This window comes from Rhinoraja longicauda, chromosome 8, assembly GCF_053455715.1.
Source record: "Rhinoraja longicauda isolate Sanriku21f chromosome 8, sRhiLon1.1, whole genome shotgun sequence".
Taxonomy (NCBI): domain Eukaryota; kingdom Metazoa; phylum Chordata; class Chondrichthyes; order Rajiformes; family Arhynchobatidae; genus Rhinoraja; species Rhinoraja longicauda.
In genome coordinates, this window is record NC_135960.1 from 31,014,568 (window position 1) to 31,030,991 (window position 16,424).

The 16,424-nt window shown below is 43.5% G+C and overlaps 1 protein-coding gene across 1 annotated transcript; it reads right to left on the bottom strand.

Moving 5' to 3' along the window:
• Nucleotides 1-365: 365 nt before the first annotated feature.
• twist2 lies at nucleotides 366-1,034 on the bottom strand. Its single transcript, XM_078404447.1, has one exon. The coding sequence runs from the start codon at nucleotides 864-866 to the stop codon at nucleotides 366-368; it is 501 nt and encodes a 166-aa protein (XP_078260573.1). The 5' UTR covers nucleotides 867-1,034.
• Between the last annotated feature and the right edge of the window lie 15,390 nt (nucleotides 1,035-16,424).

The window sequence follows — 16,424 nt, forward strand, 5'->3', positions numbered from 1 at the left end:
GAAATATTCCCTTTGGAGAAATATATCTTGTCAGCAAACAGACAGTCCATACTGAAATTTGTAATCTGCAAGGACGCCGTAATGAGAAAATGACGGGGTCTGGTTAGTGTTACTGCATTGTAAAGAAACAAGTTAGCCACCAGAAGTAAGGGGTCTGTGTACTGAGTTTACTCAATAAAAAGAGCATGTATTTATCACAAACTGATTCAGATTCAGTAAGAATGCGCTTCAGTGATCCAGAAATTACCCACACCCCCGCTGCCCTCCTCCCCGTTTTTACCGATCTCCCGGGCACAGACTATAACGGGACAGAGGGCAAATTGCAAGAGCAAGAAAAGCAAAATGTTCACGTACCGGTTCATGCGCTAGTGAGTGGCAGACATAGACCAAGCTCCTTCCATCCTCCACACCGAGAACGCGTAACTCAGCCTCTCGTGGGCCACATAGCTGCAGCTGGACATTTTTTGGTCCATTTCGTCGCTCTGCAAGACCTGATAGAGGAAGTCGATGTACCTGGAGGCCAGCTTGAGGGTCTGGATTTTGCTGAGTTTGTCGGACGGCAGGGTGGGGATGATTTTCCTGAGCGACGAGAACGCCTCATTCAGAGACTGAGTCCGCTGACGCTCCCTCACGTTCGCCAGGACCCGCTGATTCTGCAATTCCTCGTAAGACTGCGAGCTCGGGCTGGACTTCTTGTTCCTTTTGCCGGGGCTCGGGCTGCCGTCCTCGCTGGACTTCTTGCTGTACCTTCTCTTGACGTCGTACCTCTTCTGCTGACTGTCCGCGTCCTCGTCACTGCTCGCTATACTGTCCGCTGGAGAGACTGGGGCACTGCTCGGGCTTTCTTGCATGGTGTCTGACGGCATACCAAACCGCCCTGGGAGAGGGGGCTTGCGGGAAGGAAACTGGAAACAGAATCAAAGGAGCAAGAAGACTTCTTCCCACCGCTGCAAAAAATAAAACCTGGGAAATAACCCCCTTGTCGCTTAAAATGGAGACCGAGTTTGGTGGAGTCAAAAAGCTTACCAAGTATTTCCCAACCTTTTTGGCTTGTTATTGGGAATAAGAGTGGCTGGAAAGTTGTTACGAGTGCGGAGGTGGCAGGCGTCTGTGATTGGTTGGACCAAGGCTGTAGGAGGGGTCAACTCTTTCAGGAGGCTGACAGTTAAATATAATATTTTAGTCCGAGAAATAAAAAGCCCAGCCTCGGAGAACGTCACTATATTACACCCTTGCAATTATACGACAGACAGTTACTATAATTCCCAAGTTTCCTCTCCCTCTCTTTCGGTGCCAAAGGCAACAAAACATTGTTTTTTGTGGTGTTCAAGATGCGATATTCAGCATTTTACAAGGACATTAAACTGCAGCCCATCTATAGGGACTATAGACATCAGCAGAATTATCTCAGGCCGGTACAGTGAACGTGGCCCAGGTCGTTTGTACTCAGCCGGGGACAGGCGAGTGTGCACAATGAATTTATTATCGGAATGGAAAATACAAATTGCAATGAAAATAGTAAATTAGTTTATAATAAGCATGGATCAGCAATGTTAGACTTGCCAATACCTTAGAACACCGTCTCTCAGCCCAGCGCCACTCCATTCACACCAAGCTGCCTGTAATATTATTCGTAAACTTCTCCCTGGGGATTGAATTTTCGAACATGTTTGAGATATTCATCAGGTCCTTCCAGGGACAGAGTTAACTTGTAGACGCAAGGAACTGCAGATGCTGCTTTACAAAAAACCCCACAAAGTGCTGGAGTAACTCGGCAGGTCAGACAGCCTCTCCGGAGAACATAGATAGATGACGTTTCGAGTCGGGTCGCGAATCAGTCTGAAGATGGGTTCTGACCCGAAACGTCACCTATCCACGTTCTCCAGAGATGCTGCCTGACCGGTTGAGTTACTCCAACACATTATGTAGAGTTTATTTTCCCAGAGAGTACATATGTATTCCTCTCTCTGACTTCCTCTTACTTCTCTCTCCCCCCCACCCCCGCACTCCCTCCCAACGCCTCCCCAACTCTTGCAAAAGACAACCCTTGGTCTGCAATATTTACTCAGCCCACCATCTCTCAGTTATTGACTGTGTACAAGTGAGCACACAGGACCGAGTTAGGGGGAGGAGGGGGCCGCTTTAGGTAATCACAAACGTTCTTTCGCAGACTGACAGGTAAAACCGACAGTTTGTTGCTAAATTCACCACACCGTTGACGGTATTGAAACACCTTAATTGCAGAGGATGAAATGCAAGGACGGAGATCCACAGCTGTGACTGGGAGCACACAAGCCCCGATGCCCGGGATCGTATGCACAACGACGCCGTGCCAACTGAACCCTTGCACCGCCAATCTTTATGCTGGATTCTTTTTTGTACACAATCCGCCGGCATTGCCACTTTCATTTCACTGCACATCGTGTGTGTGTATGTGACAAATAAATTTGACTCGACTTGACTTGGGGGATTGGAGTTGGCCTTGCGACCAAGATTCAATTCAGAAAGGCTAAACACATTCAGGAACTTTCATGTCACAATGAAATCAGTTGACGCCTTAATTACACGGTTCTCTAGCACCGTGCCAAGATGTCCTGTGTCGGTGACACAAAATGTACTGTCGTGTTAGCAAAGAGACTCACGACAATGAAACAGCCGCGGAAAGTTTGTACTTAGCAGATGTGGAACAGATCTGCCTATTACAAGAACATTTGCCTATCTTGATATCTTAATGCACCCCGGGATGCCTCACGAGAGTTAATGACCGGCAATGGTCAGATAATGTCCCCGCGACCCGCGGTTTCCTGATGATTGAAAGGTCCAATGTTGCCAGAGTTGTGCGAGTTGTTCAAAACTCCTAGAAATGCGGGGCGTGATTCCTCCCTTTTCAACCCAGGTTTATTATATTCAGGTTTCAATTCGTTTATTATATATTCTGTCGAAAGACAACCCTGCTGTAACGCCAATGTCTAGAAATATTTCACGCTATGTGAATACTACTATTTTAATCCTATGAAGTTATATTATTTTTAAAAAGCAGATAATCTCGGTTGGTAAACCGGCATCTAATTATAGCGCCCCAGTCATTAAATAAGGACCATGAAGCATTGTTTCATCACGCTCTCCGTTGGTATTAGATGGCCGTTGCGTACAACTTAAACTTAATATATTGTAATTAACCTTCACAGCCATTTTAAATTACACGATTTTATTTGGAATGCAGTTTCTGACAAAGATGATTTTTAAAAATCTTGCTAAAGATAACTAGTCGCCTGTCTCACAGCCCTGTGACGGGAGGAGTTGGATTAGACCATGAAACCACAGAATTTACAGTAAACTGTAAAAATACCGAACGCTTGTGAAATCTTGTCATCGCTGTTCCGTCTTTCAATGGCAAGTATGTGTGTGCTTTGGACAAGCGTCCCTTGAGTCTACACCAAAGCCACTCCTTCACGTTTTGTCTCCCTCGGTCTTTTCCCAAGTATTTCTGTCTGTCTGAGATTCCAATTCCCAATGGAACTACAAGATTCCTCAATTCTGCCTGCCATTCCCACGGTAACACAAATGTCACCCCTTCAGATAGTTTCAAATTATTAACGATGACTGGCGCCGCAGTACCTGCTTTATTTGTTGCATCCTATTGACTTTAACGACAAACATGTAACTTTGCCCCGAATGAACAGTTCATTCACAAAAGCGACAACACAAGAATTTATTTCTAGGTATGTAGTCTTCAAACAACGACGTGAAACGTCTTACCGGAGTCATTGTTGAAATAGGAAGAAAGGGGATAATTTGACACCTAGACAGGCTGTGCCCTATCCTAATTTTATTTTTAAAAAGCTCCACACTCTGTCGCCAGGTTTTTCAACGTTCAAGGCTTCAAACTCCGAGCTTAAAGATTTTACAACCTCCTCCCCTCAGCGCCCTTCTTTCCATCTCATAATTCTAAATCTTCGGGATGAGATATAGAGTACACGCCTTGGCTCCATAACTCGCCCCTGAGACGTGGCATTATATAATACAGTACAATTATTTTTTAATGGAATTTGTTTCTGGATAATGATAAGTCTGTGTTTGTGTGTGTGTGTGTGTGTGTGTGTGTGTGTGTGTGTGTGTGTGTGTGTGTGTGTGTGTGTGTGTGTGTGTGTGTGTGTGTGTGTGTGCGCGCATAAAGAGAGAATTAAATGACAAAGTACTTCAGTAATATTTAATCCACATCCCGCCCAAAATACGGTCAGCATGTCAGCATATAGCTGCATAACCGACACGGAACAAGATGAGCAGCGTTTGAACAATATATAATGTAGTCAGATTCCTGGCTCCTGCTATTTCCTTAGAGACCAGATTCTAGGTTTTTTTTCACATCACGCAACCCATTTAACGACTCATCTGTGCCACTCATTCCCAACCTCAAGCGCGGGTTTTATACTTACTGCCCTGGGGAGGAGAGGAAAGAGATGCGAAGCATTGCCTCTTTTTTTTTTTGCAAAAATGTATTAAACAGAACGGTATAACATAATTTCATGATTATAGGCCTTTTCTTGGAAATTCGCGAGAGATACATTGCGATCGAGCGGTTTCCAACCGAAAACGTAACACAATATATTGGAGGGGTCGTGCTTTAGAAATATATGTAAACTTCAAAGCTATTCGGAATAATAATCACATATGAAAAAAACATGACATTTCTATTTTAAGCCGAATGCACCGAACTAGCCTTCAAAATATTTAAACACCAACAGCGAGCGGTACCTCTGCGAGGTAGCATACCAGACCGAAACCGTAAATGCCACTGCGCCTGACTCTTCAGCGGTATTCCGCACAGACTTTCCCGCAGGTACGCTTTTATAATAATAATAATAATAATGCATTACATTTATATAGCGCTTTTCATATACTCAAATACACTTTACAGGGATTTAGAGAACATAGGGAAGTGAATAAATAGATAAATAAGTAAACGAACAGAGAAAGGAGACAGAAGGTGAGGTGACCTTCAGTGGTTGAAGGCAGTACTGAACAGGTGAGACTTCAGTGATGTTTTGAATGTGGTGAGTGTGGAGGAGTCTCTGACGGTTTGGGGTAGTGAGTTCCATAGGGTGGGAGCAGCGATGGAGAAAGCCCTGTCCCCCCAGGATCTGAGTTTGGTCCGGATGTGGGGGGATAGGAGGTTTGCAGCAGCAGAGCGGAGGGTGCAGGTGGGAGTGTGCCTGTGGAGGAGGTCGGTCAGGTAGGCTGGGGCCAGGTTATGGAGGGCTTTGTACTGGATTATGTCATGAATGGCCATGCGCATCAACGAGTGAGCGTGTAACATAAAGCAATGCGTTGGTTAACATGATTTAACCGAATGAATTGTCAGTTCATGTTACGAAGAGCAAACCATAATTTCCACTTATATTGGATTGATTTTTGTCCGATGAACGGCCGCGATCACAGGAATGCTTTAATTCATGGCAGGATCGGACTGAGCAGAAAAGAGTTGTTTTTCCAAATTGATTTTTTTGTGGGGCTGAGACAGTGGCCGCCAAACCGCCGTTTTCTGCTCAGAACAAAACTTCACTTAAATCACTCAATGTTCGTCAAATCTATTAAATTACGCCACGTTGTGTCTTTAACCATTAAATGCACATTTCTTCGAAAATTAATGTGCTGTTAGATTTAATGGACAATTAAATTACGAGAGTTGTCAGCTGTAAAATGCGTGTCAAATTATTTTGCATCCTTGAAAATTTCGAAACTTTTCTAATTAATTTGCGTCAAGTGCGAAACTAATGATGTTTGTTTTGGTCATTTCACAAAATCATCTGCTATACTGACGCTGCTATTGTCGTGTTAATCAGGAGAAATTTAAATATACCACGTGTAAATTCTTGCATTTTATTAGTAATTGTTGTTGCTTTTGCATGCCATACAAAATCAATTTGCGTGAGATTCGTTTGACTGAGAAACTTGTTCCGCTTTTTTTCACAAAGCAAAACCTGTGACGATTCGTGAGTAAGTCCACTTCGAAACATTCTTTCGATTCTTCTCCCCAGTGGGATATGAAGTGACTTTGTTTGGAGATTGTAGCCTGAATACAACAAATTGGTGTGTTGATCATCCGATTCGTTTCATTCCGCAGCACTGACACTAGAGGGTGCTAATTTCACGGTTGTCCCCTTCCTCAGGTTTGATGTGTGTCAAAAAGTAACAATGTGTGTTATTCCACGTATTCACTTCGCATCTTTATACAGTACTTGAAATTGCTGACGGCCAAGGTAAAGAAACAATCTTCGCGTGCTATGATGCATTTTAGTTCTGAATGGCCCTTAACTAATTGGTGGCAGTAACAAGTGGAAAACGGAACTTTCGATAAGCACTTCCGATTATTATCGCATAATTTGATGAGTCCTGGAGGGAACATTGACACAGGTTCAAAATTGAACAATGCGTGGAATTACTAGCATTGATGGGAACCACCTTCATTCGACAACAGGTTTTCGGTGGGTTTATGGTCTGAAAAAGGGTCATACAATTAAAAACAGTTTTCTCGTGTTACAATCTATGAGGAATAGATTATGTTTCGGAGTTGAGTAAATGTGGTAAATGTGTGCCGATCTGAATTTCTCACTGGTAAACTTTGATCATGTAGTTCCAACATTCAGATCACAATTTTACTTGATGTAATTCCGAATATGTCTTTAGATGCATTTAATGCGAACAGAAAGGTGTAACTTAAACTGCCGCATTACGGAGAGGAAGATTTAACAGTTGTCAATAGAAGAGGAAGACTTAAAATATCGCTTGTTATGAGCCTTCGACTCTTTAAAAGATGATTTGGAAATGACGAAGTGTTTATGTCAAAATCCAACTTCGGCTGTGAAGTTTTGCCATGACTGATGACGGGAAGGAGTGGGTGGAGGGAGGAAAGGCGGTGGAGGAGAGATTACGCACCCGATTAGACATGCAGTTTGGAAGACTTTATCGTCCCCTATATAGTTATGTCGGTAAACACAGTGTAATATGTACCTGTATTGAGATTTAACATCACCTGGGAGCTGATAAGCTTGCGAAAATGTTTCATACCATTGTGAACAGATAAACATTTTAATATTACAGGGTAACCACTTTGATTCGAGCATATAAATGTAAAGGATATAATAATTCTAGGATATGGGTTTGATTAACTCTACGTTTGATTAACATCATAGAACAGAGGAAAAATCCTACAATATCAATCAAGTCAATAAAGTACCGCCATTGATGTATCTTAATTTATCAACATTTAACCAGTGTTACATTTTAACATTGAGTTTTGGCGGTCGGCAGACAAACGCAATCTAAACCTTTATAACAACATGTTTCCGATCTAATATTGATATGCTTTTCACCGCAGTCAATTTCACTGGAAAGAACACTAAATGAACACAGGGGTTGGAGATTACCAAATTCGTTTTACAGTCCGACTTAAGTTTAAATTTTAGTTTGTTACAAATTTTAGAAAAGATTTGTCGCGGGGAAGTAGGACTTTAAAATTTCAAACAATATTTAAAATGTGACCAGTACTTAAAGGGCAACAAATTAAATGACTGCCCCCCCCAACAGAACCATTCGGACAAAAGTAATCCCAGAAGATGCTGGAAAAGCTCATTAGATTATCATTTATAGAGAGGGAATCAGAGGTAACATTGAAGGATGACTTTACATCCGCACTTTTTTCGAGATTTCCAGAATCGGCACTAATTTTGCTTTTGGATTGACATATTGTTGTTACTCTGGAATCTACTGTTAATCGATATAGATCCTGACTCATTCTAAATTATCTTTACAATTCGCAACATCGACAGCTGACGATCAGTCATTTCACGCCACCTGCAAACTGGTACTATTCCAGCTTCAGGTTGATGTAAATTTACGTGACGTCTGGTCCGGACCGGCCGTTGTTGGCTGAGAGAGTGGATGCAAGGAACTGCGGATAGTGGTTTACCAAAAAAAAGGACACAAAGTGCCATTGAGACAGCATCTCAGTAGAACATGGAAATGTGACGTTTCGAGTCGGGACCTTGCTTCAGATTGATAGTAGGCTTAGTATACTGCCAAGTTTACCGTATTCGCCAAACTCATGTTATATCGCGAATTACTGCATTATGGGGGTCTGATTGATTAGCCAAACAAATACTGCAGATTTTCACGGCACCAATCGACGGGAATGTGTAGGCTTCTGGCCAACAGTGAATTACTACGTGGCCAAACTTCACTGTCTTACGCTTAACACTTCAGGCACAGATTTACACTTGGAAGTCAGAAGAAGTCTGAAGAAGGGTCTCGACCCGAAACGTCGCCCATTCCTTCTCTCCCGAGATGCTGCCTGACCTGCTGAGTTACTCCAGCATTATGTGAATAGATACACTTGGGTAAAGCTTCGTCTTTCCGGTTTGATTCATCGCTTAGTTCCTCGCAAATTCCCTGCCCCTTCGGGTGTCCGTCGAAATGCCACTTGAAGGTTGCCGTCCTATCTTGGTTATTGGAGTTAATAGGGGGGAAGCCCTAGTGAGTTGTACAGATAATCCGTACAACGACCTGCGTATGGAAGGCATGAAGGTCCAAGGCGATGGGATGGATGACCATCAAAGAGTGTTCTTCGCCCTGGCATATACCAGAGTAATGGGACATCCATACATGGCATATACCAGAGTAATGGGACAGCATTCTAACCCGTGCATCGCAATCAGTACAAGGGCCCTGGCATATACCAGAGTAATGGGACATCCATACGCGTGTTTCATAGCATTCTAACCCGTGCATCGCAATCAGTACAAGGGCCCTGGGAGACACAAGTGAGACACTCGCCTCAGAACATTCACCATTTCTAGCCACAGCATGCATGCGGCTGGGCCCACTGAGCTCCACATTATGGTAAGTTGGAACGGATTCATTTTAGCGCGTTTTTTAATAATTGTTGTTGAAGATTGTTCAATTTCTCGCTGTTTCCTCCGCTGTAAATAGGGCCATACCCCATTTCTTCTGTTTTCTGTGTTGCATCTTGTTTTACTGACGGTATCTGCCTGTAAGCGAGCCCCTTGAAGTCCGCGCATCAAAAAGCAGAAGGGGGAGGAAAGAAATGAAGACATTGAGGGAAGCTAATGCTGGGGTGTGCAAGGTGTTACCATAACTCTCTTGTGGAGGTGACATTTTCAATCAATGGTGACCAGTTTGGCTTCGACACAAGTTGGAGATCGCCTTTCTTTTGTGCATTACCCATGTGCTGCGATCAGACCCTATGCCATTTGAATCGGCAGAAGCATTTACGAAATTGGATATAAAATATCGGAAACGAAATACAAAGGGCTTGGGGCACTCAGTGGGTCATGCAGCATCTACGGAGGGAATGGACAGGCGACGGAAAGATCGGGGCGTTTCTTCAGATTGAATATAGTGGGGGAATGGGTGGAGGGAAAGCCGGAAAAGAAGGGGTGAGGTGGGGCAATCCTGGCAAGTAATAGGTGGATATAGGTGAAGGGATTTGATTGGCAGATGGGTGGAGTAAGTGACAGGTAAATCACTTACTCCAGGGCCCTCCAATCACTTACTGAAAGGTAAATCCGATGGGAAGGATTGCATGGAAGGGGAGGTGGGGAGGGGAATAAAAGGGAAATGGGAGAGTTGGGAATGGGAGATTCGTGTACGGTGGAGGGGAAAGGAGCAGACAGAGTTGGAGCACAGTTGAAGGGGTAGGGATGTATTACTTGGAATTGGAGAATTCAATGTTCACACGTTTGGGTTGTTACCTATAAATTCATAAGTTATAGGAGCAGAATTAGGCCATTCGGCCCATCAAGTCCACTCCGCCATTCAATCGTGGCTGATCTATCTCTCCCTCCTAACCCCATTCTCCTGTGTTGTGCCCATAACCCTGACACCCTAACTAATCAATAATCTATAAATCTCCGCCTTAAAAATATAATTCACATGGCCTCCATAGCCATCCGTGGCAATGAATTCCACAGATTCACCACCTTCTGACTAAAGAAATTCCTCGTCATTATACGTCTTTTTATTGTGAGGCTATGCCCTCTGGTCCCAGACTCACCCTTTAAAGGAAACATCCTCTCCACATCCACTCAATCCAGGCTTTTCACTATTCGGTAAATATCAATGTGGCCCCCCTTCATATATTCCGCTGAATTATTCCCCTCCTCCCATCCTCTTCTACCCATGTCGTACCCTGCAGTTTTACATTTCACTCCTCTTCTCCTGGTTCGCCTTCAGTAGTTACCTTTTCCCTTCAGTGCAGGCGAAGGGTCCCGAAACCGAGACGTTTACCCTGTTTTTCTTTCCACAAATGCTGCCTGACCAATATTTTCGAATTTGGTTTTGCATTTTATCAGGGAACACATGGATTTATTCTCCACAGTCTTGTTCCTGGGGCTATGGAGTTTGGGCAGAACATCAATGTGTCTTACCCTTTAATTGCTTTCTCATTCCACATCCTTCCAACTCCTGCACCAGCTTTTATTTTAGCCAAGCTCGTATGTTTCCCCCAAATCTATGGCAGCAAAGGTGTAGTACATCACCCGTAATATGATTAGAAACGCGTGCTACGACGGGCAAATGCCACCCATCCATATAGTGCCATGGTCAAACAAGCAGTTAAAGATCGATAGCACCGTCCGACGTTAGGAAATTGGTTTCAAGTACGATTCTCGCATAAAATCGTGTGCATCCTACTCCAATTTCTGGGTACAGGCATTTAACCCCACCGATAAAAAAAAACCAAGTCTATTCTTTGGAAAAGAATCCAAGAACAGATGATTCACCGCAGTCAGAAAAATAAGTCTCCAACCTCATTGCATCACAACACTAAACAGTCCGTTAGTTCTCGTGCAAGGACAGTTATCATATCACATCATATATATATATATATATATCATATATATACAGCGCGGAAACAGGCCTTTTCGGCCCACCAAGTCCGCGCCGCCCAGCGATCCCCGCACATTAACACTATCCTACACCCACTAGGGACATTTTTTTTACATTTACCCAGTCAATTAACCTACATACCTGTACGTCTTTGGAGTGTGGGAGGAAACCGAAGATCTCGGAGAAAACCCACGCAGGTCACGGGGAGGACGTACAAACTCCTTACAGTGCAGCACCCGTAGTCAGGAACGAACCTGAGTTTCCGGCGCTGCATTCGCTGTAAAGCAGCAACTCTACCGCTGCGCTACCGTGCCGCCCCGCTACCGTTCTGTGAGATGTCGGCACGCTCTCCTGTATGATCCGCGCAAATGAAAATACCTAGAAGATTCCTTAAATGTGGACGTGTGTTCATTTTGAAAATGTATTAAAATAATTCAAAACCAAATGTAGGAAATTAATGTCAGCACATGTATACCAAGAAAGGTTGAAAGTTGAGCGTCTCTCCAGTTACTTGGTGGTTTATTTATCTTTCTAGGACTTTCTATGTGATTACCAAAGTAACAGAAGGTATATTTAAATCACAACTCGGACGATTGAACCCTTCCGTTTAACCCTTCCGCTGAAAATCGCTCCTGTCAGTTTCAGGAAATGCGTTTATCCATTATAGACTAGCATGTATTAGAGTTTTATGGGAGAACAAATAAATCATATTTCACAAAGCTTTTTTTTTCTATTTGTAAAATTGAAATGTTAACTAATTTATTGCGGGAAACTCTGCTCTATATTAAAGCATTTGCTACTCAGAGTGCAGTGCTTAAAAGCAGTCAATATGGGGCCACGTGCCCAACAATCCCCGGCGATGTTAACCGCAGACATTCATAGACGCCGACATTCATACTCACCACACACATGCACAGAACTAAACATAGCACAAAAAGTAAGGAAATTTGTGTTTGGTAGATTATTTCTTTGTTGTAACAATGCTTCTTGGCAATAAATCTTATACCGTTGGAAAGCCTGTTTATTTCCCTTTTAAATGGTGCCACATTTGAAAGGAACATGCATTTGTGGGATGAGCAGCAGAGCTGAGTATATGGGTTGCGCCCATGAAAAATCTGCCAAATCTTCTCTGCCAATGCCAAACAGCTTATTCTGCTGTTGCTATTGACTCTTGTTTTGAGCTTCTGGTACCCCCAGATGCTGACAATCAGGTGCCTGATAGAGTAACATCTTTTGGTGGGGGCAGTGTGATGGTGTGGGGCGGCATCTCCCTCACTGGAAAAACGAGACTTGTCATCATTGGAGGCAATCTCAATGCAGAGAGATATCGAGATGAGATTCTGCAACCAGTGGCAATCCCATATCTCCACAGTCTGGGATCGAACTCTATCCTCCAAGATGACAATGCTCGCCCCCACAGAGCAGGGTTTCTCAGAGACTACCTCCAGAATTTGGGAGTGGAGAGGATGGAATGGCCTGCCAGCAGTCCTGACCTCAACCCCATTGAACACTTGTGGGATCAGCTTGGGCGTGCTGTTCGTGCCAGAGTGACCAACACAACCACGTTGGCTGACTTGCGACAAATGCTGGTTGAAGAATGGGATGCCATCCCACAACAGTGTGTGACCAGGCTGGTGACCAGCATGAGGAGGAGGTGCCAGGCTGTTGTGGCTGTGTATGGTTCTTCCACACGCTACTGAGGCTCCTGTTTATTAAATGAATAAATTGTTAAATTGCCAATATGTCTTGTTTCTTCAGACTTCAATCGTCCAATCCACCAAACAACACCGAACAAGAGTCAATGGCAGAATAAGCTGTTTGGCATTGGCAGAGAAGATTTGGCAGATTTTTCATGGGCGCAACCCACATACTCAGCTCTGCTGCTCATCCCACAAATGCATGTTCCTTACAAATGTGGCACCATTTAAAAGGGAAATAAACAGGCTTTCCAACGGTATAAGATTTATTGCCAAGAAGCATTGATACAACAAAGAAATAATCTACCAAACACAAATTTCCTTACCTTTTGTGCTATGTTTTATTTACTAAATCATATACAGATATAGATGCAGGTACAGTGATGTACAAGGACACTCGGGCGTAAGAACTCTATGTATACTTATAAATCAGTCCTCCAAAAGTTTTTTTCTGCACGCGGTTCCAGCATCAGCAGTCTCTTGCCAATCTAATCCATCTTTTTTTGGGCGCAAATACACACAAAGATGTGCAGCCGGATGTAAACATATTTCATAAGCAGTCATATCCAAGGGTCAAATTTGCAGTCACAAATAATAATATTTTGATGAACAGATATACTCATTTACAATGATGAACTGAAACGTACTTTATCAACCACCTAGATATTCGAGGGATATCGAACTATACTCAAACTATACCTAAACTCAAACACACGGGCATCCACTTACAATCGTACGAAAGCAAACAGACTGACACGCACAGGCAAATTGGCACCATTAAGCATTCGGACACAGATCCATACACAACTTTGGCAAGAAAAAAATAAGGTAATATGAAATATCAGAACAGAACACTGCTCAGGAAATGAATTGTAGATTTTATTTGTTAGCGCCGGGAAGTTGGTTATTTGCTTGGGTTTGTTATTTGCTTCGGCCTCTGGGGTCATTCTCCGTGTCATGCAGATGGTGTTTAAAGGGGTGATTTTATTCTCATTTTTAATTTGTATTTAAGTTAGATCTGCAGTTACATTTTCTTAAGCTTACATTTGTAAATTGTAGCGATGTGCAAACAAATAAACAAATAACCATGTAACAATTAGAAATGAATTAATATCTAATTACAATTAGGTAAACTAATATAATTAGAAATTATTAACGTCAGATGACTGGTCTGAACTGGCACCTGTGAAAGTGAATCTGTCGTCCAGCTAAAAGCACAGCATATATTTTTACACGACATCCATTCAGCGTTGTCTCCAATGAGTGTGCTCATAAGCAAGGGACCTGAGTGACGTCACGCCGATGATGACAGCATGTAAATTAAATATATATATTTTAAGACAAGCATGATGGGGCACGTGATGTGTTGCAACAGATGGGATCCAAGGTGATTACATCTGTGGTGCGTGTCCGCAATTCGAGGAACTTTTGCTCAGGGTTAATCGGCTGAACTCCGAGATGCAGACACTGAGATGCAATCGAGAGAGGGCGAGTTACTTAGATCTCTGTTCTCGGAGGTATTTACATACTTTAGATTAACAATCGTCGAATTGGGGCAGACAAGAAATGTAGGAGAGCATGACTCCGAATGATCAAAGAGGGTGATCCAAGTTGTGTCGTAACAGAAGCCATAGTCAGTCTGTGTGGATCAGCACCTGAGTGGATCAGCGCAGAATCGACAACATGATTAAGCAAACTGACCACTGACCACGGCAAGCGACCTTTCAAGTTGGGGAGGAGAAAATGTAATAAGTTCATAAGTTATAGGAGCAGAATTAGGCCCAGTCGCCCCATCAAGTCTACTCCGCCGTTCAATATGGCTGATCTATCATTCCCTCTCAACCCTATTCTTTTGCCTTTTCCCCATAACCCTTGACACCCATACTAACCAATAACCTATCAATCTCCGCCTTAAAAATATCCATTGACTTGGCCTCCACAGCCACAGTCATGGTAATTGGACATGGTATTATTGAGGTTGACAGAGTTCTCAGCAGACAAGCGTTTGTGCACCCATAGCTGCCTGTCGGGTGTCAGGGTTCAAAAAAAATCCTTCGGGCTGGAGTGTAACTTGCAGTCTGAGGAGACTGAAGAGTAATGGTCAATGTGGGAACAAATGACGGGGGGTGGGGGGGGGGGGGGGATAAAGAAGAAGGCTCTGCTAAACGAACATGACCAGCTGTGGTACGAGTTGAAAAGCATAACCGCAAAGGTGATAATATCTGGCTTGGTACATAAGCCATGTGTAAATTACAAAGGGTGGCGCCGTCAGCGATGGCAGCCTCGCCAACAGTCTGTATTTTCGCCTTTTTTGTTATTTTTAGTGTGTTTTAAAAGTATGTGTTAATGTTCTCTGGTTTATTTTATGTGGGGGGTGAGGGAAGGGGTCGGAGGAAACTTTTTTCAATCTCTTACCTTGTGGGAGATGCAAAAAAATTTCCGGATCGTATCTCCAGTCGCTCTGCGGCCTAACATAATGGAGCTAGAGGCCTTACCCGGGACTGATTTTGAACCCCACCGTGGGGTCGTGGACTTACCATCAGAGCTTGGGATCCCTCGCTTGGGATCCCTCGCTTGGGATCGACGCTCCAACCGCGGCCTGCGGATTTCGAGGAGCTCGTCGTCTCAGGTAGAGACTGTTGCCGGGAAGCTCCAAGCTACACGAGGTTCGACCAGCCCCGATCTGGGGTCCAATTGCCCGGCGTGGGGGAGCTGAGATCCCCCCCATGAGGTATCTTGATCGCCCCGAAGCGGAGGGCTCGGCCGCCGGTTGCGGGAGCCAAGATTGCCCCGACCGCGGGAGAACAAAGAAGGAAAGACGATTGAACTTTCTTTTGCCTTCCATCACAGGAATGTGGGGGAGTCGCTGTGGTGGATGTTCACGTTAAAAAAATATTTGTGTGTCTTGTTGCTCTTTATTGGTATGACTGTATGGCAAATCAAATTCGTCGTATGTTACAAAACATACTTGGCTAATAAATTACTATTATGGTTATGATTATCATTATCAGCAGGTAGATAAGATTAGAGAATTGATCACATGGCTTGAAGATTGGTGTGAGAGAAATTACTTTCAATTCATGGGGCACAGTGGGAAGAGGGAACCGTTCACGGGGATCAGAGTCTTTGTGAATTAAACAATTGAAATGGCAGATGAAACTTTAAATTGAATAGTGAAGATACATGTTCTAGTCAGAAAGTTAATGAAATAAAGACCACGTGGTAGGTTACCTAAATTGATCTACGTTTCGGGTGGAGAAGAAGGGTCTCGACCCGAAACATCGCCCATTCCTTCTTCCCAGAGATGCTGCCTGTCCCGTTGAGTTACTCCAGCATTTTGCGTCTATCTTCGGTTTAAACCAGCATCTGCAGTTCCTTCCTACACATCCGGTACAATCTCATAGCCCATTGAAGAGACATAGCAGCAAAGTGACCAAGGTTGGAAATTAAACAATACAGAATACAAGAGTATTATTAACAAGATACTCTTTACAAGAGGTAACCAAAGTGAAAGAGAGTCGTAATATCCGTAATATCAAAGAATGAAATCAAGCCATTAATAACGAAAGATTTTCATTCAACGAGTTCAGCAGAATCGGTTTGGATGAAACTAAGAAATAGCAAGGAGCAGAAAACAATGGTAGCGCTGTGTGTACACGCTCCAAACCGCGGCAGTAAGGTGTAAATCTAGTGAGTAGCAGTGCGCGTATTTTTCTGGATCAGTAGACTGAGAGACCAACGAAAGGACCCGCTATTTAAATGAAGAATTACCCCCAAAAACCTGCAGATAGTGGACATGTAAAGTAAAAACCGAAAATACTG